Genomic DNA, 24,075 nt, shown 5'->3' with positions numbered 1-24,075 from the left:
CACATCAATCACATTAATCCACGGTTGCCATACTCTACCCAGTTGTAAGTGGGTACCTAGCATTTGTATCTGGGGGAAATATAATCACAGGGTCCTCAGGAAGAACAGAGTTGATGCTTACGAGGCTATTCTAAATAATCAAGATTATCAGGTGTATTATGCTGATATTCATATGCGTCTACAGTCTGAACAACATCTAAACCCTGGAAGGCGTATCTTGCAAAATATATCATTCAGGAAAAGATATTCGTCTCCAAGTAAACTTGATTCAAATGGTAGATTGTCGGGAGGTGATCAGATCATCAGTATTTGTGGAAAATATCACTCTCTTAACCTTTTCGGGACAGGATTTTTTTGAAGGGCTAAATTGATTGCATATTGTTCTTCAATTCGGCAACAATGATATTTATCTTTTATCACTACAATTATAGATCATGAGTAATTTTGGGTAAAGACTGCTTTGATTATAAAGAGATCCAAATGGTCAAACATTTCAGGTCGATCTTCATGAGACAGCTGCAAATAGAAAAATATTCCCAAACTCTCTGAATCTGAAAATGATATAGCTCAACTCTCCTGGTGGAGGTTAACGAATTGGACTGGGAGGGATTGCGCATATGGAGTTATAAAATGATACTATTGAAAATGCTGTTGCACATGACATGAGTCTTGCAAATATCTTATTATAGTCTTAGTCTTATTATATTCCGTATCCATAATTCATAATTTCATGATGTAATTTATCTATACAAATCTAATTACAGTTGCGGTAGATTTCCATGCAGCAATATCTAGCAAATAAATGTAAATATGTACAGCGTGAGCATTACTGAGCAACAACAAGGAAACACAGATTCCATTCTATAAATAACACTACCGCAACTATTTTAGAAATTTCAACTCAAAGGCAATTTCAAAACCCTATTGTATGTCCCATGGAAATCATGTTCAGCTTACTTAATACGTACGTCATCGATATGTTCGCACAATTCAATAGGTATTTCTGTACCTTTCATTCGATCGTTTAAGCTGTAGGTAGTGATACAAGTCGTTGTCTATTTCTAATTACCAATTTATTAAGGGGTTAGGCTTGACTAGCACATGTGCTATTATCTGGCCCCTTTTACCAACCAATTGTTTCTCTTCCTGTATATGTAATTATTGTATAAACTGTATGGAATGTATTGCTGTTGGTAAATAAATCAATCAAAAATCAATCAATCAAATTTACAAACCGGTGATGAATTTATACATCATAATTTTCATGGTCTCATTTTCGTTTATGAGTTCTATGTGCATAGTTCTATGTGCATATTCGACACACCCGATGAGCAATGATATACCTAATTGAATATCAAGGTTTTATACAGTGTGAAAACAAATGATCATCGAATACTTATTTTCACAAATAATTGTTTTGTCAGAAATGTACATAGATTGTAATAAACGTGAAAGGGTAAGAGCACGTTCTCAGAATTATTGTTTCAGTTTATAATAGCGTGTTTAGATCTTTTTACTTCATGTGTCAATATCCGATATACTAATTGGTGATTATTTGTTTTCATACTGTATAAAGCCATCTGTTAGCACCAGACTGATCATAATGTCGACACATGAAGGAAAACATAGAAACAAGCTTAAAACACTTTTTTAAAAACTGACTTAAAAATCTGAGTAAATGCTCTAAGCCTCTAACCCTTTGCCGTTTAGAACAATCTATGTATGACTAAACAAGTATCCGTATCATTCAATTTATCAGTCTGGTGCTAACCGATGGTGGTTTAGTTCCCATCCTATACTTTGGGATTTCAAGGTGTAAATTCTTGATCATATCTAATTCATAACGCTGTACATGTTAATGTATAAGTTCCTAAAAACGTACATTATTGAATTGATCATGTCATGAAAGTCAATAATTTATATGCTATCAATGTTTGAAGAAAAGCATTGAAAATTATTCCCTTATAAATAAATTATACGTAGACTGTAGTAAAAGGATGTGAGTTTAAAAAGAATAGTTACGCTCGATTTGTATCTAATTGATGTGTCGTAATCAAAGCATTGCTAATTTTTCATGCGAAGTGCTGGTATATCCAAGATCCTGAGACGTAATTTTCTTTGTGTTAACTTTGTATATTGTCCGATACGTATATTGATCAAAAACTTAATTAAGTAATTTAATTTTCGTGTGATAGAAGTATGAGAAATGTATAATTGTCATAGCTCAATCATAAAGAATAAGCTGGTATTGACATTGACATTTTTAAGTACATGTGCAGGTCTCTGACTGTATTACATACGTAAATAATAATAATAATAATAATACTACTACTACTACTACTACTAATAATAATAATAATAATAACGTTACTTATAAAGCGCTGACCACCGAAGTCTCTAAGCGCTATACACATAAAATAGACTGATATACAATTGCATCTTATACAAAACTAAAAGTGCAAATAGACATACAAATTACAATACATATGGAATACACGTCAAAGTGAACAGAGTTAATTAATCATTGAACGCTATTTTGAATAAATGTGTCTTGAGACTAGTTTTGAATAGGTTAACAGTTTGACAGTTTTTTACATTTAAAGGTAATCTGTTCCAAAGTTCAGCAGAAGCTTTGCAAAAGGAGCGATTACCATAAGAAAGAGTTGACACAGAAGTAGATACAAGGTGTAATTGTGAAGATGACCGTAAACTGCGTGAGGGTTTGTATTCCTCGATTAATTCTTGCAGATAAATTGGTGCCAATTCATGAATGCATTTATAAGTTAAAACTAAGATTTTGTACACAATGCGGTACGTCACCGGCAACGTGTATGTATTTGATTTGACCGTATTTGAGAGGGACATAAGGAAAGTTAAAGAGATGTTATTAAAATATCTATTTTGGTTACAATACATTGAAAGAAACCAGTTCATGCATTTAACAATTCAGAGCTTGGTATACATAGATATGCTTGCATATTGATTCTTAAAGAAATATTAAAGATAAAGTATGATGAATTGTAGTATATTAAATTGTGTCATCGACAAGTACGATGGGCAAGGCTTGAAATTGTTACATGTTAGAACCAATGAGGGCAAGTGAATTTTAGAGTTTGAAGATTTGGTCATAGAAATGAAAGAAATGATTATATTAGTCATTTCGTTGTTGGTTCAAAATCTAGTGAGGGAAAAAACGGTAAATTAGTTTGGTGCTTTATTGGCAGAGGCACTTTGGTTGTTTTGTATTTCATAATCTGTAATTACATTTGGTTTACTTGGGCCTTGTGTTATAAAGCAAAATTGATATTCCAAGCCTTGTTTTGAACATGTATTTTGCGTATGATAGATTGAATTAGATTGAATCTTCGGAGATTAATTGATTATGAGATAACATTATTTTGTTAGACATAAACTGAATTTATTATCTCATTTGGCATGATAGAATGTTCAGATACAAACAAAATGATAGTTTATTAGTTTAAGAGAGTTTAGTTGAATTCAGTTGAAACACGGGCTTCTGAAAGGGGTTGGAGATTGTTATCTTAAATGGATAATTTATAGTGTGAGAAAAGAAAGAGAAACACTCTTATACATGTATTAGAGAGTTATATTAATTCATTAATAGCATAAAACATACATTTATTTATGAGTCTTTTGATTCATATTTTTTCTGCAGATTTGAATACAATAGAGTTTATCCTGCTTCAAGTAGCAATCTGGAACGGTGTGAACTGAGTTCCCTTATTGATCCAATTATGATTATTATTTTTATTAATGTTGTTGATATCATTGTTGTTAATTTGAAACAGAAATGGAACCAAACAAAAAAGAAGCAAGAAACAAGAATTGAAACGAATACAAAATGAAGAACAATCAATGTAAATGTTGTTTGAATGTTTTTTTTAAAGCTCTTAATATGTTGTCTTAATATGTTGTCTGCAATATTGGTTGTCTGCCTCTGTATGTGCGATGTATGTTTGCACATGTGTGTTTTTCTGTGTATGTATGTCTATTGTCTGTGCTTCTGTATGAATGTCTGTTTGTTTGTGTGTTTGCATGTGTGTGTGTGTGCGTATGTTTATGTGTGTGTGTTTATTTGTGTGCGCGCGTGTGTGTGTGTGTGCACGCGTGTGAAATTACACAATATTCAAGATACCCCTAAAACCTGAAACTGCACACAATCATGTTTCTGGCCACATAATATGTTTTTTTATGGGGACCCACTATCATTTACACCCTGTTTTGTTTTTTTTGTTGAGAAAACACAGAAATAAATCAAAATTTTCCAAAAATTAATGTTCATTAATCTTTGTGTAATTACAAAAAGGTTGAAAGATAAATTGGACAATTTCCTAACCCTTCCAAGAACTCGACATCCCTACGCCCCCACCACCAATTAAGGCAAGTAAATTAATTCCGCCCAAGCAGAGACGGAGAGTGGTGAAGTGTGGCGTCATAACAAATCTATTTTTAGAATATCTAAAAAAAAATCTGCACTTTCCGAAAGAGCATCAATAATAATGTCCGAATGTCGAAAACCATAACATTAGGAACCATAGCACTATAAGACCGAGTTCCCAAAGGACATATATTTATTCAGATAGTCATATCTCAGCCAATACTTAACATACTCAATTGGTTTTGGACATTCGGACTTAATATGCTTATTTGGAAAACGAAGACAGAAATTCTAAAAATAGATTGTGATGTCACAGCTTCGGTACTCTATAGGTCTTTGGGCCCACATCCGTACGTGCAAACGCGGAATAAGCTTTTATTGCGCACAGTCATGAAATTACTTTTTTTAATTTCTTTGATTTAAAACTAATAACCACGCTAATTGGTTTATTTAGGTATTCTTTTGAACTTCTTATCCAATCAGTGCTAATACTTTGTTTGCATCTTAATTCGTTTAGACTGAATTCCGGGAATGTCTCTTTTTTTTCTCTCTCTCTCTCTCTCTCTTTCTTTTCCCTCCTTAATTCGTTTTTTTTTTTGTTAAGACCAAGGGGTGTGTTAACCCTCAAAACACCCCCACACCCTGCGTACGCGCATGCCCGTACTTCATAAAATGCTTACTTTTCAATACTTACTGTTGATCACTTTCCAAAAATATTTAGGCTTTTATTTTTCTCAAATTTCAATACAAGCCATACAGGAGTTAATTCTTTCAAATGATGGAGTGCCAGGACGGACAAGTCGAACACCTAGTAACAGCCATGAACTCTTTACAATAACCCATTATTATTAGCATACCTCATTAAAGTAGCTTTAACAATTGGATGACAAACTTTGGCCATGAATTCATTTTATAAGCCGGGTGGGTAATGTGAAGCGGAAAAAATCCTAATGCAACGAAAAAAATGTATATTTTCATTTAAGATTACATTATTTCATGCAAGTTGCCGCTCTTTGCCAAGCTTATATTTGTATATTTAGGACTCACTCATCTTTATTGCCATCTTGTACTTGTTATACCTGTCTGTTTGGCTCATTTTACTGTATCTATAAGTTAATTGTATTTCTTGTAAACATGATCAGTTTTGGTCTTTGGACCTTTGAATCATGTATATTTATATGTCTTTTTAAACCAAAATAAATATATAAATACATAAAAGTAGCATATATGCAGGGGCGACGAAGCGTCTTCCAAACTAGAGAGGGGCACCAACAAAAAGGGCATTTTCTGGAGAAAAAAAAAGGAGGCACCTACAAAGGGAAACATCAACAAAACCTACACCATTTTTCGACATTGGTATATACCCCTACATCGTCATGATTGTGATTACGCTACCGGGGATGATATCAATATTTGTTGCTTTCTTTACGTGGTAGGCCTACAAGATACTGCTTAATTAAGCAACATGCTTTGTAGTTAGGTGTGATGGTCTGAATATTAATTTCGTGCTAGCGAAGCGAGCGAGCGAGCAAAAATGTTAATATAATGAAGAAAGAATGAAAAGTTATTTTATAAGTAACATAATTATTATATCTATAAACGAGAGCGAGCGAGCTCTAGGAAAAAAAATAAAGAAAATTAAGGGGCTCTAAGTCGCCTTGACTTAGGGTGCAAGTTTTGGAGGAAGGAAAAGTAGGCACTTAATTATCAAAAGGGAAAAGAAAAGTTATTAGAAAAAGAAAAGGTGCTCGTGTCAAAGGTAAAAAAAAAGACGAAGAAGCAATTATCAGAGCCTTCAGAGGTGAAAATACCACTTCTAGCAACCGAAAAGGGACACTCAACAGAAATGAAAAGAGGTGAGAATGGAAATGGGGATTTTGGAGGATACGGCACCTACCAGATTTTGATAGGGGCATTCATCAGATGTTAAAAGGGCATTTTAAAAAGGGGGAGGGGCTCATATAAAAAAGGAAAAGGGCACTTATCCGAAGGAAATATGGTACTTATTAGAAAGGAAAAGGGGCACTTATCAGAGGTGAAAAGTTGCATTTAAGAAAAAGTGAAGGGGGTTCTCGCACCTGAAAAGATGTAGGCCTACTCTCCAGAGATGAAAAGAGAGGAAAAGGACAGTTATTAAAAAAAGAAAAGGGGGCACTTGCCCTATGTAAAAAGTTTTGTTTGCGTGTAGGCTACCTGAATAATGCCTAGGTCACATATAAACCGGGCCCCGTACGATTTTCCCTACCCGGCGGCTTGCCGTAGATTTAGAGACCGTACGGGAACCGTCCGATTTTCATTTCTACGGCATGTGTGGTCACATATTATGCGGCGCCCGGGAGGTGCCCGGAGAAAATTGGTCGAGTGAAATGCAAGGCGCCCGTAAGGGTGCCGGCAGGGTGCCGACCGGTAACCTTACGGGCTCCGTCCGATGAGCAGGTGTACCGATGGCTCGGGAAGGTGCCCTGCCGGGGCCCGGCCGGGGTCCTCAAGGCGCCAGGCCGGGTGCCGTGCGGTGCACTGAACTACAGAGTGAGTCAGAAGAAATGTCCCACTTTTTAAAAGTTGTATTGTCTGAAGTATGAATATTTAATCATGGGTTTCATGATATATCTTGATAGAGTTATCCTCCCAGTACATTTAGGTACCATTTTCATTTGAATCCCTGCATGCATCACTGAATATCAGACACTGCCAGATCTCACTTGCGCCAAGTTACTTGGTGAGGAATAAAACAATGCATTGGACAAAGACAGTCAGACACGTGCACACACCAACACGCACACACACGACACACACAACACACACGGTGACAATTATTTCATAATTGCCCCTTTTCTGATTGAGCATTGATTTTTATCAAGATCGCTGAATGTCTAAGTGGCATAACCCTAAAGTAAAATTCTTTCCCTTGTAAACACATTCACTACCACGATCATGTCATCATTGTCATCATCTTAATCTTCATCACCATCATCATCATCACCATCATCATCATCTAGCACAACATCCGCCAATACGCACCAAGAGGACAGCGGCCACTCAACTTTTCGTACGATAAGAAGAATTCCCGACAAAAAGTAACAGTTTTGGTAGGCCTTGTCGGGAATGGAATGCTTATTTGTGGACGTGTGCCTGTGCATGTTCGTATATATATATATATATATATATATATGTGTGTGTGTGTGTGGGGGGGTGCGTGTATTTGTGTGTTTTTGTCTGTCTGGCTGATGGGATAATTGAACAAAATGGCTGTCTTTGTTCAAAACATTATTTTGTTCCTCACCTAGCAACTTGGCACAAGTGAGATCTGTCAGTCTTGTAAAGATTGTCTGATGTTCAGTCATGCATGCAGAAATTCAAATGAAAATGGTATCTAAATGTACTGGGAGGATAACTCTATCAAGACATATATCATAAAACTCATCATTAAATATTCATACTTCAAACAATACAACTTTTAAAAAGTGGGACATTTTTTCTGACTCACTCTGTATGTGTCCTCTGGTATCCGTACCTCCTGTATTTAAATCTGCGTTGTACATTTCGAGATGCCGCCGTGAGGGACCCGCACGGGCAATATTCATTTTAAATGGCCCCCGGACGGCAGACGCCTGTTGTTGTGCATATCACCCGGGGCTCTTGAGGGGCCCGTGAGGGCGCCGTAGGGTACACGTACGGAACCCTTGAGCACCGCAAGGCGCCCGTAAATATTTTTTATTAAAATTGAAGAAAAATTCGTAAGGGGCCCGTCCGGGCACTGTCCGGACTCCGGAGCCCGCACGGGACCCGTAAGGTGCCTGACGGGCCCTTTACGGGTTTCCTACGGGCTAACGGTCAGTTCAAAACGCCGGGAGAATTGGGAGCAGCCAACTCAGCACCACGGGGCCCGTACGGCTTAGAAAACTGTCCCGGCGCCCGTAGGAACTTGTCGGCAGCCGGCCGGACACCGGCCGAAAATTCCCAAAATGTCTGTTTTTACTCGCCGTACGGGCCCCGGAGTGTATATGTGAAAGCCCCATAAGTGGGTGGAACAGTGCCTCCCCCCAACCGCCTCTGGCATAATGGGCAAACAAGAGAGAAAAATACCCGAAAAATCATGTCATTTCAGTAACATTTGTAAATCACTGGAATGGAATTAGAAATAAACCACGTTTGAATTTAATTTGGGAGGTCCAAAAGCCCCCCCCCCCCCCCCCAATTAAAGTTTTTGCTCGATAGGACTATTGAAATACATGTACAATAGTCGTAACAGGTGACTAAAATAATTTTTAAGGAGGCACTTAACATGTGCATTACATTTTCAATACCTTACGAAAATGGTCTGTTTGCATAGATTTAAAATAGCCAGCATTCAAACATCGTTTTGCCTGATGTTTTCGTTATCTGAGACTATAGACAGGCCCAATAAAATTATCTAAAACAAACTAGATGATTTTCCACATTATATGCATTTACTTGAGAAAAGCTTCCTTTATATCAACATACATGTACTAAAAATGGTTGAAAATCTAGGTTGTGGAATTGATAATGTATAATTGGCATTGCATAAATAAAAAAATATGGCCACCATTAAAACATCGTTTTGCCTAATCTCTGAATCTGAAACTCATGTAACCTAACACAAATACCGAAAAACAAATAAGATCATTTTTCTTTGTGAACTGTATTTGCTTAGGAATATCTCCCATAACAAAATATACAAAAAGTTTAGAGATTAGTAAAATGCCAGAGTTATCAACGCCAATGGAAGATTTCATTGAGAGAAAAAAAATGCCAGGGCAAAAATGCTGTTTTCCCTTTTAGGCCACCATTAATAGATTTTCTGTTATATTAGAATGCTACTTTTTTTGCTCTTCCGATAATTTGACCTGCAATTCAGAGGAGAAGAAAAGAAAATGGGCGTGGAAGAAGCTCTGGTAATTATTTCTTTTAAGCGTCATATTATTTTGTGAGAGATAAAACTGTTAGTTAACTATCTAGTACAATTCTATTTCGATGTTTTTTATATTGAAGCTCGCCGAATCGTTCGTAATACGTGAAAACACGATCGCATTTTTGTACCTCTTTTGTTAGGCACTGACTGACCCCTGGGCCGCGCTCTGGCCTTGGGCAGTTGGGGGTGGGTGGGGTTACTCGGCATGCTCGGGGAGTGGTGAATTTTCCCCCGACTTGGTAAAGTCATGCCTCATTGGGTTCCTGACTGACCTAAACTAAAGTAGACTGTCTAAAATTTATGAAAGACCAGTTCACGGATATCACATTACTGCAATGTCAATGACCCCGAATATCCACAGATCTTCAAAAACATGAAGAGGTCCCACTTTGCATTTGTACATTTTGAAATAATCACTTCACAGCATTGCCATGGGACCTGGCTGGAGGTGTAAATAGCCATTGACTTTGTTTCCCCTTGTGCATGAATGAATAATGATTGGGCCCCTACATAACTTTCATGATTTCGTTGCCTAGATGTAGATCAGGCCTTCTCAACTGGCGGCACGCTTGCGGTCAGTCGGAGTGGCGCGCGACTGTTGCAAAAAAAGAAGGGGAACAAAAAACAAACAAAAAGAAAGAAAATAGACCTCTAGATCTAGGCCCTGTAGACTATATATTTTAAAATCAAAACTCAGCAAAATCAAGAAGTCGCAGTCGAAGTTGAGCCCAAAATGTCTGCTTAACAAACAGGAAGAAAGAAAGGGGAATTTGTTGTTTTTACCATTTTATAAGACTCTTAACCTTAGCTCTAATCAACAATAAGCTTACGTTGTGCTACTAATTTTAACATTGCCAGTCTCTGGAAACATGTTGTTTTTGTTTGTTTGATGTTCATTTAATTTTTCAATACTTTTAGGGCAAGGCCACTTTTCTGTAGGGCACATTCCTATATTACAGCACAAATAGGAAGAACTGGAAACGCATAACAAATCTCCAAGGCCAATGAGAGGGGCATTGAGGCCAATCAAAAGGGCATCCACGGCCATGGCCTTGGTGGCCTTGGATTAATTTAAGCCCTGCACATCAATATGAAATTATGATTGATATATTTTGGAATAAAATGGTGTTAAAAATGCCACATCTGGGCCTTTACAAAGCCCTAAAATCCATCAGCTTCAGGGGGCTCTGCCCCCCTGCACCCCCGTTGGGACTTTGCCCCTGTACCCTAACCGATTTTGGCTCGCTCAAAAATACAGGTTGGCACTTCAACTTCAAATTATTTTCATTTTGGCACTTCTAATAAACTAGTTGAGAAGGCCTGATCTAGATGTCTATTTCAAAATTTGTTCTGCAATGACCTTGCTTTATCTTCTCATGCTCGGACTGCAACCTTAAACTAGCTTCTTATTGCAGCATGAGCTAAAAGAAATCCAGGATTTTGTTTCAGAATCATGAGAATCTGAGACAAAGTTACACAATCCCTGAGTTAAGTAGAGTCTAGTCTACGTCTAGGCCCTCTCTCATTTAATTTCGAAGCCACTGAAGCGGATCGGCCAATGGGAGCAGGTTTTCTAAATGTAAAGCGCTCAATTTGTAAAGTTCTATGTATGGTATAGACTAACTATAAAAGTAACAGGTCTAAGCAGTAATATTTAATAGAGATATTTAAAATGTACTATTATTAATCCCTAAACTAATATTTATCATCAATCATCATAAAAAAAACTCATTCTCAAACAAAATTATTTCTGAAAGAGTCATAAATGTGTTTCAAAATGCATTACCTGTAGCATATATGATCAGACTGCACCAGAGAGCATCTTAGATTTTAAGAATGGCTTCCAGAGCTCTGGAACCCAGCCACAAAGGACTTGGTGCTTTATGATCGATCATCAGTTCATACTCCTTCCGGCCGCGTCATACCAAAAGACATTAAAAGACGGGAGTTGCTGCTGCCGGGCTCACGATCAATTGGGCAAAAAGAATTTCCATTTTCGGTTTAACTTATAAAATTTGGAGTGGACTTTTAAAAGATGATTATTATTATAATTATACATTGTAAGTTACAATTTTACATATCTGATTTTTTTGTTTGTGAAACACTCTGCTATAGTTGATCTACATACATGCGCCCATTGCTGAACCTCCCCTCCCCTCCCAATTATAATTGTTGCACAAATCAACATTGTCATAACAAAATCAGTCCTGCAAGCTTTAAAATTGCAAAATCTCTTTCTCTCAATCCTTTCTGTGCATGTCTGTACTTCACCTCTGGCTACCTCTGGGCTGGTTTGTGACTTTTCTCTGGCACTCACCGCTAAAAAACTCACATCACTCATCCTTGAACCATATCACATCGCAAAGAAGGTAATTATTGACTGTAAACGACTGAAAAACCAGAAACTTTGGCGTGCATGAAGCTTTCGCAAACAATGCAATTGATACAGACACATGAAAGATCATGAATACATAGACGTTTCATTGCTGACACATCACTGAATAAGGTCATTTGTGTTAAAATCATGAAACCCACCAAGAAAAAAATACTGGATTCATGCCGATGAAAACGATGTAATCATTCATTTATTCACTAACAGTAACAGCACATTATCTACAGGGAATAATTTTCTTCAAATTTTTTGATTAGCAATTTCAGGCGATGGATAAATATTTCAAATGAAATTCTGTACATTTCTATGGAAGAAAACTGCTACACAAAAGATATTTTGTATAGCAGTCATGCAAAAATGCATAGCAAATTGCGATGCGATACCAGGAATATTATTCCCTGATCTAATACACAGGTGGAAGTATTTTTCTCAAGAGGGCAATCGAAAGGTATTCATGAAGCACCTCCATTACTTCGACAGTGGTTAATTCTAAAATGCACAAAGTGGGATGTCTCCATGTGTAAAAGATCTCTTGACATTTGGGGGTTATTTGTATTGGTGGCGGGAAAATACCCTTTTTTTAATGATTAATAAGCAAGAGCTCTATGTGGCCAAAGTTTCTGGTTTAACAGTAATGTCAAGCATGTTGTTGTACATGTAATTCTTAGCAATTAGGTACTGTTTGAACTGTTTCCTTTCAAATGGAGCTAAAGTGTATTGATGCAAAACATCCGATCAAGCTCTGTAGCAAAGAAGAGCATTGGAAGAAAAAAAAGAATTGTGCTCCAGGTCTATTTCAAAGCTCTCATTTATTGCCTAATTAATAAAGACAAATTTGGCAGTGAAAGGCAGATATTTATGTACATGTAAGTATGTTTTCAACCAGGCTTGATAAATTTAATCAACAGTTTAAAAAAATTCAATGTATTTAATTAATTTCACTTTAATTGCCGATTTAACTGCAGTTTGGTATTCATTTCTAACAATACAGCAATTATTAACAACAGTATTTCATGCTGAGTACTATCATTACTTTATTTCTTAATAAGAATATAAATGAGTTTCAAGATTATTAACTACATGTCTAGGCAAGACATTGCAAGGGAAATTAAGTAAAATGTAAGTATGCTAAGTGCAGTGCTCAATGCAGATCAGTTTAATACTGATTGCATACACCATGCATGCTTGTAATGATAACAAGAACTCAGGATAAAAAAGAATTGACTCCTATTTTTTTTCACGTTACTATTACCATACTGTTTTTAAAACAGCTGCACGTTTATATTTGAATTGCTACATGAGTGCCAACAGATGTTGGATCTTTACAAAGAGCAGTAGCTTAGAGCAAAATACAGTGGCATGAAAAGATGCTTTCGGAACGCAAAATGTATATTAGTTAGGGATGTGTGTTATTTTTTATATTCTGTATACATATGAACTAATCTACATGTAGCTATATACAGAGGACTGAAACTTCATTTGTGTTTGCTTTATAGATTCAGTGTAGAATGTACTCTTTTATATGAGCTCACTTTTTGTTCTTCTTTGCTATGTAGTTACTAGGAGAGATATGATTGGAGTGAATTCTTGTTTTCTACCAGAGCTCTCTTTTAGTTTTCTAGAACTCAATTGCTCATTACTTTGTTTTATTAGTACTGCTCTGATTTTAGACAACTATAGAACTTGAGGGTGAAGCGTATTGATTTGATTTCATGTTTTCATACATTGATCATTCACAACTTGTTGTTTCTTGCAGTGTCATTTGTATTAAATATATGCATGAATCCTCAAGTTTTACAGTTGATGTGCCGTAAAGGATATTTCTAATGAAGTTGCCGTTACTGTTTGACTGCCTTAATAGGGACTTTTAGATTCACACGACGAGAACGTGGACCGCCATGTGTGACATCCTGGGCACGGCCCAGTGCCTTAACACAATGTCACACGCTGCAGTCCACGCTCTCGTCGTGTAAATCTAAAAGTCCCTATAACCTGGCTCCAAAACAACAAGCAGAACACTTAATTATCATCTCCCATCCTCTGTTTGTATCTTTATAGTTTGGTGTGCCAGTGGTTGTGGGGATTGGGGTCGTCGTCCTGACGATCGTCGTGGGGCGGTACTTCCTGGGGGGTGGACAAAAGAAGTCCAAAGGACCCAAGAAGACCCTGATCGACGCTGATACTAAGATTCCTCTCCAGCTGGTATATCGTGAGGTAAGTTCTTACATACCTGAGCTCCCTGCAACTGTTTTAAAACCTAACAAAGCAACCCTCGCGCTGCATTTGATTGGTTCAAAAGAAACCTATACGTCATGCGCTAGTCATAAATATTTATAATATATGCACACACACAGAATCTGACATGATAATTTATCACATGAGATTTCATACAGAAATTACAAGTGCAAAGGTATCTTTCTTTAAATAAATGACATCGTAAGAAAATCAGGATGATTACCATAAACAAATAACTACCCAGGTCGAAACTTGTCATGCGACATACCGTTAGTCCAGATTCTGGCCGATTTAATTTTAATCTCCACCACACCGTACCAAGGCAAATATTCAATTTATTCATATATTAAAATATTTAAATGCAGCGCTAGGATGGCTAGGTTAGGTTTTTAAAATGTCGCATTGCTGTCTAGTCTGTGGGAACAACCCTGTGTTCATTCCTTTCATGACAATCATTCTACACTTTGTGGCTTGGCTCAATAACTTTGGATTCAGAGCCCTATAAAATATGCCAGATACATGAGGAATTGAATTGAATTGAATTGAATTGAATGGAATGGAATTGAATTGAATCGAATCGAATCGAATCGAATCGAATCGAATTGAGGAGAAAGAGCAAATTTAGTTTCTTAACATACTGCATCAAGTTTCATAGCATGACTATATTGTGTTTGATGGCAGGAATTTTATAAAGGAAAAGAATCACTAAAATCTGTAAATTGGCAACATGTTGATAGATTCAAAGTCTTTGTTAACATTCTTGCCTATGTATATCATTTTTAGAGACATTACATTTTATCTTAACAATGTAGCCATAAAAAAACAGTTATTGTTGCCAATTTGAAGAACAAAGTGTGGTCAATTCACCTGAAAGGGTTAAAGCCCAATGCACATTATAAGAGTCAGAGTTCATACGAATCACAGTTAGCCAGTTTGTAGATACAATCTCCAAATGGGCAGATAAATGTCATTTTTGCATTTGTACAAATTCTGGAAACGTTCTCATAAAGGTTATAATGGAATCATTATTCATCTATATCCAGTATGCACAGACAATACATTCAATGATACACAGTTGGAAGTATTCTTCTAAAGATTACTTGGAAATTTGTTACGACGCACATGACCTTTGTACTATTGTACATACACTGTAGTGATTGTATCATCTAAAATTTTCTAATGTTGGATATTTTTAAATATGATGATTGTTTTTCCGATCTTGTAGGAGATCAGCCATGACACTCGTCGCTTCCGCTTTGCTCTTCCAAGCAAGGATCATATCCTGGGTCTTCCAACAGGTCAGTCCAAACATATATTCAAATTTATAGATTTTTCTTTCCTGAGGACCTATTGACAAGTTCTTCCATCAACCCATTATTGTCCTTTGGCAAGACATTGATCTACATTTGCCACTCTCCACCCAGGTGTTAAATGGGTACCGGTAGGAAGGAATTCCTTAAAATGCTGTGAGCGTGTAAATCGGCAGCCTAGCATAGCCGGGTAATGTTGGATCGCCTTGAGGACCTTGCAAGGTCGATACTTGCGCTATATAAGAAACCAATATTATTATTATTAATAAATGCACTACAATATTTGTTGCTATGTCGGGCAAACATTAGGCAAGCTTTCGGATTGTCAAGAATAACCTTGTTTAATACATGTACGTTACTTGTTGCCATGTCCTCCAAGCCCTGGCCAAGATTTCAGGCTGTCAAGAACAACCTTTGGTTAAAACTTAAATGCATAAAATTTAAATATGTTATTAAACCGGTCTATTGCTAACTTGCCTTTTAGACCAAAGCCCAATGTTTCCGATCCCCTAGGCTATAGGCCATTTTTATAATGTAACAATATTTAATATGTGTATGCCTTTGTGAAGTGCCTCGATTCAAATTATTTTATTCCCTTGTTACGAATAGATACATGTATATCTCAAAAGTCAGAATGCAAATCACATACATTAGTTGTTGCCAGGTAGGACAAACCTTATGGCTAGTCCTACCTAGCAACACATATGCAATTTGCATGCTGACTATTGAACTTTAATCATTTGTATCAGGTGAATTAAATGATGCATAATGACTCAAATTAGACAGGTTTTTATTTAAACTCAACATCGGCAATGTATTAAGATGATTTTAAATATGAATTTGAGATTTAGAATAGTAGGTTAATCTCAACATTGACAAGAAGGATATTCCTGATTTGTTCAAAACTTGGACTAGACAGATATTTTTGACCTCTCTTATTTATAGGTCAGCATATCTACCTGACCACCAGAATGGATGGTAAGCTGGTCGTCCGTCCATACACACCGGTCACTAGTGATGAGGATAGGGGCTACGTTGATCTCGTCATCAAGGTAAGACACCACACACAGATTAAAAGGCAATCAAACCTATGTTAATAATTTATTTGTATGAGAGCTGGGGGTGTTTCATAAAGCTGTGCTTAAAGTTACGAATAACTTTACAAATGATTTGATTATGAAGAACCAAATGGGATGCCCAATGATTTTCCTGACATTTTAACAAAGTGTGACTGTATTTCCCATAATCTCAATTAAATAGTAGCCAAAAATACACTTTGCATTTAAATGTTTTGTTAATGATGATGGTTATTCTACATCTGCATATTTCAATTTTAGCTTACCGGTGTGCAATTAAAAGGTTTTGAGAATCCCTTTTAGCCCTTCATGAAGTCATTCGTAAAGTCATGCGTAACTTTACACATAGCTTTATGAAAGAGAGCCAGAAGATTGAAATATATCGGACTAACAATAAGAGAATTATGAATGTTTGAAATATGAGGTCACTAAGTCTATGCGAATATCAAATTGGTAATCTGGTCTGTGAATTGTGACGTCACAGAAAACATTCTGATTTGGGCCATTCCATGGTAACTCGCGTTACACTTAATGGGTACATTGACACGATAATGTGCCTATATCTTTAGAACTGCTAGGATCTACAAGATACTTTTTTCAAACATGGACAGGGTAGATATAGAACAACTGAATGAAACAAAAAAGAAAATTGAAGAACAAACATTTTTAGATTCTTGGATTATTGAATTTCGGTAACTCGCGTTACAAAAAAAGGACATGGTCAATTCTACGAGACCCTCTTTTCTCCTCATACTAGACAATCTTGACAAAATCTTTCCTATTTTAATTTGATAGTAGGTTGTGACTTATACTAGTATAAGATCACAATATTAAAGATAAGAAACAATGGACTAGTAAAATGCAGGAAGCAAATATGTCGGTAACTCACGTTACAGTAACTCGCGTTACATTTTGTCCGGAGGCCATTTTCACCCCTATGTAATAGATTAAATATCACAGGACCCCTTAGAATATGGAAATATATTCATCTTTTTCCATTTAGCGAAATTTTCAGGAAAAAATATTACAAGAATCCTGTGTAATCTGCAATAAATTGGTTTTTTTTTCAGCTACAGTACCACATGTACGTTTTTGATGATAGTTTGAGATCTTAGGAAATCAACAAAAATGAAAAAAAAATTGTATTGAATTTGAAAGGCCCTAATGTTTTATGAACATCCATGGCATAAGGTTAGTGATAAATCAAAGAATTAACATAAGAGGTACATTTCTTTTTTTGATGTCATGTCCTTCTTCTCATGGAATGGCCCATTTATAGTGTTCTCAAATATAACTTACAGGTATATTTCAAGAGTATTTATCCTAAGTTCCCTGAAAGATGCAAGCTGTCCCAGTATCTGTAGAACCTTCCAATTAATGCCATAACACCATACATGTTGTGTATCTGTCATATTTAGGTGACATGAAGTTAAGTAATAAATGATCAAGTCAAATCAAATCAAACTCTTGATTCCTAACAGGTGTACTTCAAGGACGTCCATCCTAAGTTCCCTGACGGAGGCAAGATGTCCCAGTATCTGGAGAACCTTCCGATCGATGATGCCATCGATGTCCGTGGTCCTAGTGGCCTCCTCGCCTATGATGGCAGAGGTAAGTAGGAATCCTGATAATAATGATAGTCACATTTGTATAATGCTTAAAGGTATAGACCAGTTTTGGAAACGCCCCCCTCTCAAAAAATGAAATGGAAGCTCTTATGACCAATCATGTGAAAGAATATGTTTCTACTAATACGTGATGATACAAATTTTGCCGGGAAACTGCCTACTAATTGATATATTTGGTAAATTATTATATCTATCTGGACTGGATAGATATCGCGCACGTGTCGCGTAGTCCCATATACATATTTCTGTGCACAGTGCTTGTAACTTCACCAAGACTGGGCCAAATTTCTTTTTATTTTGATGATTCCAGAACCTTGCAGTACACATCAATACTTATATGCTAGATGATCAACCTTTTCTGATCGATTCCACGTTTCTTTCACAATGCAATCACATGACCAGAACTGGTCTTTACCTTTAATACTTTGTTTCTAAATGCTTTACAGAAAGTATTACCCCAATCATCATATATTCATTCTTGCACAGTGTTCACCATCTCCACTCCCTGGGGGGTCTTCCTACCATATGGTTACCTGGATGGCATATGGCATTAACTATCACAAGGCTTCTTTCGTCCTACCAGGTCCCCATTTCTCTCCTGGGTAAAGAGTGGCAAATGTAGATCAATGCTTTCTTTATAGAAATTTTCTACACATGGATATTTTTAGAGACATTGCATTTTATTAGAACAGTGTAGCAATAAAAGACAAATATTGTTGCCAATGTGAAGAGGAAAGTGTGATCAATTTAGCACTTAAAATAAATCCTAGCTTGGAAGGGTTAATTTACATGATAGTCTGCAGTCCGTATGCATGAGCCCTATGTTTAAAAAAAAAAAAATCATAACTTTGGGGGTCTAAACTTCGATTGTTGGCACCCATTGGTCCTAGAGGCCTCTTAGTGTTGAGCCCTGTACATGTATATACATGGACTAAGTGTTAGAAAATCACACAAAAATTGACAAAGAATTTTTTTTTTTCCTAGGTAACTTCAGCATCAAGGCTGATAAGAAGTCAGCACCCAAGAAGAAGTTTGCCAGGAACATTGGCATGATCGCTGGTGGTACAGGTAAAGGATTTTCACAATATTCTATGGATGTGCAGATTCGTTGTGTTGACAACTCTTAACATGCTTTGTAGCTTCCTGTGTTTTGTTGGTGTTGAATGATACAATATGGCATGAGGAAGTGCTTGACAAGGCATGTGCTTGACAGATCCCTTTGTAGACATCATAAGAAAAAGAAAACTTCCTTGTGGAAAAAAAAGAAATATCTTAAAATTGGCAATATTATGACAGGTCAAATTTTTTTCCCTTTTTTTCTACATACAAATAGGCATTTTCCTGTTACATAATTTCTGTACGTTTGTGCTGTTTCTGGTACACAATAACAAGTATTAGCAATTGCAGAATAAGATACCCTCTTTTGATAGCCAGATGGTGTTGAGTCTGTGTAAAATGATATGAGGTTAATGCCCTTCTGGCTCTAAACAGACGATATGATCAATGTAACCCTCAAAGCCATACTACACTACAAGCACTACTGCGAAATCCCCTGTAGTGCTATCTCAGGTCAGCTGTAACAGTATAGTTCCGTAACTCATTGATTCCCTAACAGCGCTGTTGGTTCTCGCATCGAGTCTGCTAATTGAAAAATAAGTTAATTGGGTTACACACTGTTGGCAAGTTGATCATGAGATGGCGGTGTGCAATAAACAGTATGCGAAGGCAGGAAATTCATCAGTTCGGTATCGCTTTAAAAGAAGCTGTTCTGTGGAATATTGAAGATAGTTTCAACTCTTGTTTACAGGTATCACTCCGATGCTTCAGCTCGTCCGTCAAGTCTTCCGAGATGAGGACGACACCAGTAACCTATGGCTCCTCTTCGCTAACCAGGTGAGTGGTTTTTGTTATCAGTTGTTGCTGCTGCTGTTGTTGTTGGTATTGTTTCTGTAGTTGCTTCATCACGTCTCGCAAGTTTTATGTTTCTTTTCATATTCTGTTATCTTGTAAGCCCTACAGTACTTTTTATTTTTAGTGCCCCTGAACGATCAATATTATATTTTGAAATATTATTTTTGTTGGTCTATTCTTCCTTTAGACGGAGAATGACATCTTGTTGCGTGAGGAGCTTGAGGAAGTGAAGAAGGCCCAACCAGACAGGTTCCATCTCTGGTATACCCTGGACCGTCCTGGAGAAGGTAAGTAGTCATCATCAGTGCTATCTCAGGTCAGCTGTAACAGTATGGTCCCAAAACTAGCTGTGCTGTTGGTTCTCGCGTCCATTCCCCTGTCTGGAAGTGGAAATTAGATTAATTGGGTTACACACTGTTGGTAAGTTGACCATATGTGATGCTGTGCAATAAACAGTATGCAAGGGCAGAATTTTTTTTCAACAAATGTATAACAATTGACAAAAATAACCCGAAAAAGTTGTAAGATTCTTCAAAAAAGAGGCATTTATGATTGGTATACCCTGAATCGTCATGGAGAAGGTATGTAGTCATCATCAGTGTTGTATTCCTGACCTCAAGGTCCAAGACCAAGACCGACTCCAATACTTTCCCTTCCAAGATTAAGACCACCTTTTCCAAGGCTAAGATCTCTAGAGATCAAGACTCTATGAAAACGGGTCTCTCTCAAAAGATGGTCAAGTCCTTTGAAAGGGCAAAAAAAAATGATTTTCATTCTGTTTATATTCAAGTGAAAGTGTATCATAGAAAAAATTTCATGAAAAGATGGCTGTTGAAATACCCTCATTTTGTAAATATGACAAGTAACAGCTCAAGGTTGTTGGCCACACTTTCATGCCACATGTTTATGTAGTTCCATTTCAACACAATAACATAATTATACCATCTTCACACCTCTCATCTCAGGTTGGCAGTACAGCTCTGGGTTTGTGAGTGAGGAGATGCTGAAGGATCACATGCCTCCACCAGGAGACGATACCCTGGTCCTCATGTGTGGCCCTCCACCCATGATTGACTTCGCTTGTAAGCCCAACCTTGAGAAGCTCGGCTACACCGAGGAAATGCGCTTCGCATATTAAAGTTTCTCATGCGTGGGTATATAGAGGGTAGCATACTGAACCAACGGGTATTACGCTCCCGTCAGTACTAGTGTCCCTTCATGGATATGTCCGTACGGGAGCGGAATACCCATTGGCTCAGAGTTCACCAAGTTGCCTACTTCATGAACGACTATATACCCAAGCTTGAGCATCTGTAAGCCTTATTAAGATACATGTATGGTGCGATAAACCACACTTGGGTTTTTGTGATGGCGTAAGGTCAATACATGCAGTCAAGCTTGTCTATGTAGGTTACCCAAGGGAAACGTAACAAGTGACCATGGTAGACAGGTGGTCTTTCTAGACAGGTTCTACAACACATTTCCTCCTTGAAGGAGGCAATTATAGGTGACTACTATAGCTAGGTAGCCTTTAGGAAGAGGTGACCACTAAGACACTTTTGACTGTATGCTTCACATTTTTGTATCTTACCGTATAACGCAGAGCTACGTGAATACTTATATGACCTTTTCTGCGTGCTCTTGCTATTCATTTAATCTTGATTAAAAACACAGTTGCGGTTTACCGCTCCTTATTTGAATGAGCCTTTAGACTGTCCATACCCAGGGCTACCTTTGTCAAGGGTCATGTAAGGTCAACATGATCGCAAAGACTTTCGAGAAATTTCAATGTAACTCAAGGTCATTGTCAATAGCGTATCATATTGCCCGGAGAAGGTGTGTTTGGATCATATGAATGTGTCAATTCAAAAGGTGACCCACTAAGCTATTGAAGTGCCCAAGGTAGAATTTTTGTAAAGTATTTGCAATCATGCTGATAACTTATGGAAATATTGTGTTAAAGTATGGTATTTTTTGTCGAAAAGCCAGTTTGAGAGTTTAAGATGAATTTTATAGGTAGCATTAATCAAAAGTCGATTGTATGTACCAAAATATGATTTGATACTGTTTACAATGTTAACTTTGTGTAAGGATATCGAATGTGCCTATTAGACTATACAGGACTTCATAGGTGCTAAAATACTAAATTAATCCACTAACAGATTCAACTATTTTAGATTATGTACTGCCATTTAGTTATAAAGAGAAAAAACATTGACTTTAATACTTAGTACTGGTACATGCATTGCATTCATATATGTATGCAAGTCAAATAGTGAAGATTTATCACTTTTTTTCCTCTGAATTTTTTTTATAGTTTTTGTTTGTGAAGGTAAAGTACATATTACACACATAATTAGGCTATACAATCTACATGTATATTTCTCTGGTTGGCTCAAACCCTTCCCTTTTTTGTAAATCACATACTTTATTCATTGCAAATCACAAGAGAAAGTATGAAGAAGAGAACGTTCGAGCCTAGCCTACTGCCTCGAATACACAGGACAGTATGGTAACTGAATGCAATTTCACTTTCAAATTTAAATTACATATTTTTAAGGTTTTGCGCGTTGCTTGATTTTTTTGCACACCAAAGATGTTGATTTTGTCATAAGAAATCTTTTGTGGAAAGGATTTCCCCAGCTGTAGCATAACCTAACTTGCCCTCCAAATCAATTCTGTGAAGAAAAAAAAGTGTGGAATTGTAGATAACGAAAGCTTGCTGTTCAATAGTGTGAAAAAATAGTCTGGCAATTTAAGGTTGTATTTACAATTATGTCATTAATTTTATTGCATTGGAATTGGGAAGTACTGGTAGGCATTTTTAATTCTCAGCAGAATTGCAATATTTTGTATCTTTTTTATGTTTTTTTAACCAAATATTGGTTTGTAGTAATGGTAAAACCATGGATTGTTTATCGTTCAACGAACATTTTGTGATCCTTATTAATTCATTTAAAATGATCAATAAAATTGGTGACAAGGGAAACTTGAAGTATGATTCTCTATCTTTTAGAAATGTTGTGGATACTTTTGCGCTTCGGGACTGTGGATCTCAGCCATTGCCCTAGTGTCTTTTAGCAAGGCATCAATCTGCATTCGCCACTCTCCACCCAGGTGCAGTAAATACATATCTCCCTGTCAGTTGGACTGAGTCATGAAAAGAATGAAGAATGAAAACAAAGATGCTAACACTGGAAGAAAAAAAAAAGTGTGTGAGAGAGAGAGAGGGAGAGATGAGGGGAGGAGAGTGAGATCGATGGAGAGAACTTGAGATCGTAAAGATGAATCTGATAACTATATCCGAGTGATGGAAAATAATCATAACTTGATCTGTGGCATGCTAAAGGCAATCCGACCCTTGTACGTGTAATTAACTCATTTGTATGAAAGCAGTAGAATCAGAGGAACAGAATGTCAAAAGTTTGAAGTAAATGGGACCAATAATAAAGTTCCGAATCTTTGAAATATGAGATCAATAAATGTATGCGAATCTTAAATTGGCAGTTTGATCAGGTAATTAATTGTTCCGTATTTTCTCCCGTTTGTCATGTACATAAATACCAGTAATTTCTGTTTGTCTGTTAAATGCCTTCTCCCTTGTAGCACTACTTAAATATAATATGATGGTCCCTTTTGCAGCCAACATCAAATTCTGTAGAACTTTGCAGGAGTTATTTATATGTCATATATGTCCTATCTGAAATTTAAACGTTAGCAGTGTCCTAATATTCAAATTATGCAAGGAAGCCTGTAATCTTGCTAGACTTCACTGTCAGACACTATTGAGTGACTACTGGCTTTTTTTCTTCTTTGGTAATAACATACATAAAATGAGCTGTAAAGGGTACATGAGCATTTGTCTACATCAATAACCCACTTCTTGTAATGGCCAAAATTAAACTGATTGAATCTCTGCGCAGCATTAAAACGTAGGACCATTCGGTACAACGGTCTGAACATCAGACTATTTCTTACTGGCTCTATAGCTCTTAAGTCGATTCGACAACTAATAATCATTATTTTCCCACTTAAAGACATTTTCAAGCCCCGGCCCCCGGCCCCCGGCCCCCGTCCTTTTTTTTTAGGGAAGTTCTAAATTAGTATTATCTTTTCAAATGCTGTTGGAATTTAACCTTTTCATTTTTGGGGCCTGCAATTGGGACAAATTACCTTTAAAATATGTTATAG

At 36.8% G+C, this 24,075-nt stretch overlaps 1 protein-coding gene across 2 annotated transcripts; it reads left to right on the top strand.

Moving 5' to 3' along the window:
- The first annotated feature begins 9,230 nt into the window (after positions 1 to 9,230).
- On the top strand, positions 9,231 to 22,873 carry LOC105443546 (NADH-cytochrome b5 reductase 3-like). Of its 2 annotated transcripts, XM_030989088.1 has the most exons (10): positions 9,241 to 9,315; positions 11,699 to 11,701; positions 13,783 to 13,938; positions 15,185 to 15,257; positions 16,215 to 16,321; positions 17,827 to 17,956; positions 18,958 to 19,041; positions 19,781 to 19,866; positions 20,072 to 20,171; positions 20,850 to 22,873. In XM_030989088.1, exons 1-10 carry the CDS (start codon positions 9,295 to 9,297, stop codon positions 21,020 to 21,022), a joined length of 933 nt encoding a protein of 310 aa, XP_030844948.1. In that variant the 5' UTR covers positions 9,241 to 9,294; the 3' UTR covers positions 21,023 to 22,873. The 2 variants fall into 2 exon arrangements, with proteins under 2 accessions (XP_030844949.1, XP_030844948.1); XM_030989089.1 differs by lacking the exon at positions 11,699 to 11,701 and having other exon boundaries at positions 9,231 to 9,315.
- Positions 22,874 to 24,075: the final 1,202 nt, after the last annotated feature.

This window comes from Strongylocentrotus purpuratus, unplaced genomic scaffold, assembly GCF_000002235.5.
Source record: "Strongylocentrotus purpuratus isolate Spur 01 unplaced genomic scaffold, Spur_5.0 spur5_scaffold_18, whole genome shotgun sequence".
NCBI lineage: Eukaryota > Metazoa > Echinodermata > Echinoidea > Camarodonta > Strongylocentrotidae > Strongylocentrotus > Strongylocentrotus purpuratus.
The sequence above is the reverse complement of the archived record's forward strand: the minus strand, read 5'-3'. Positions and strand labels throughout refer to the sequence as shown.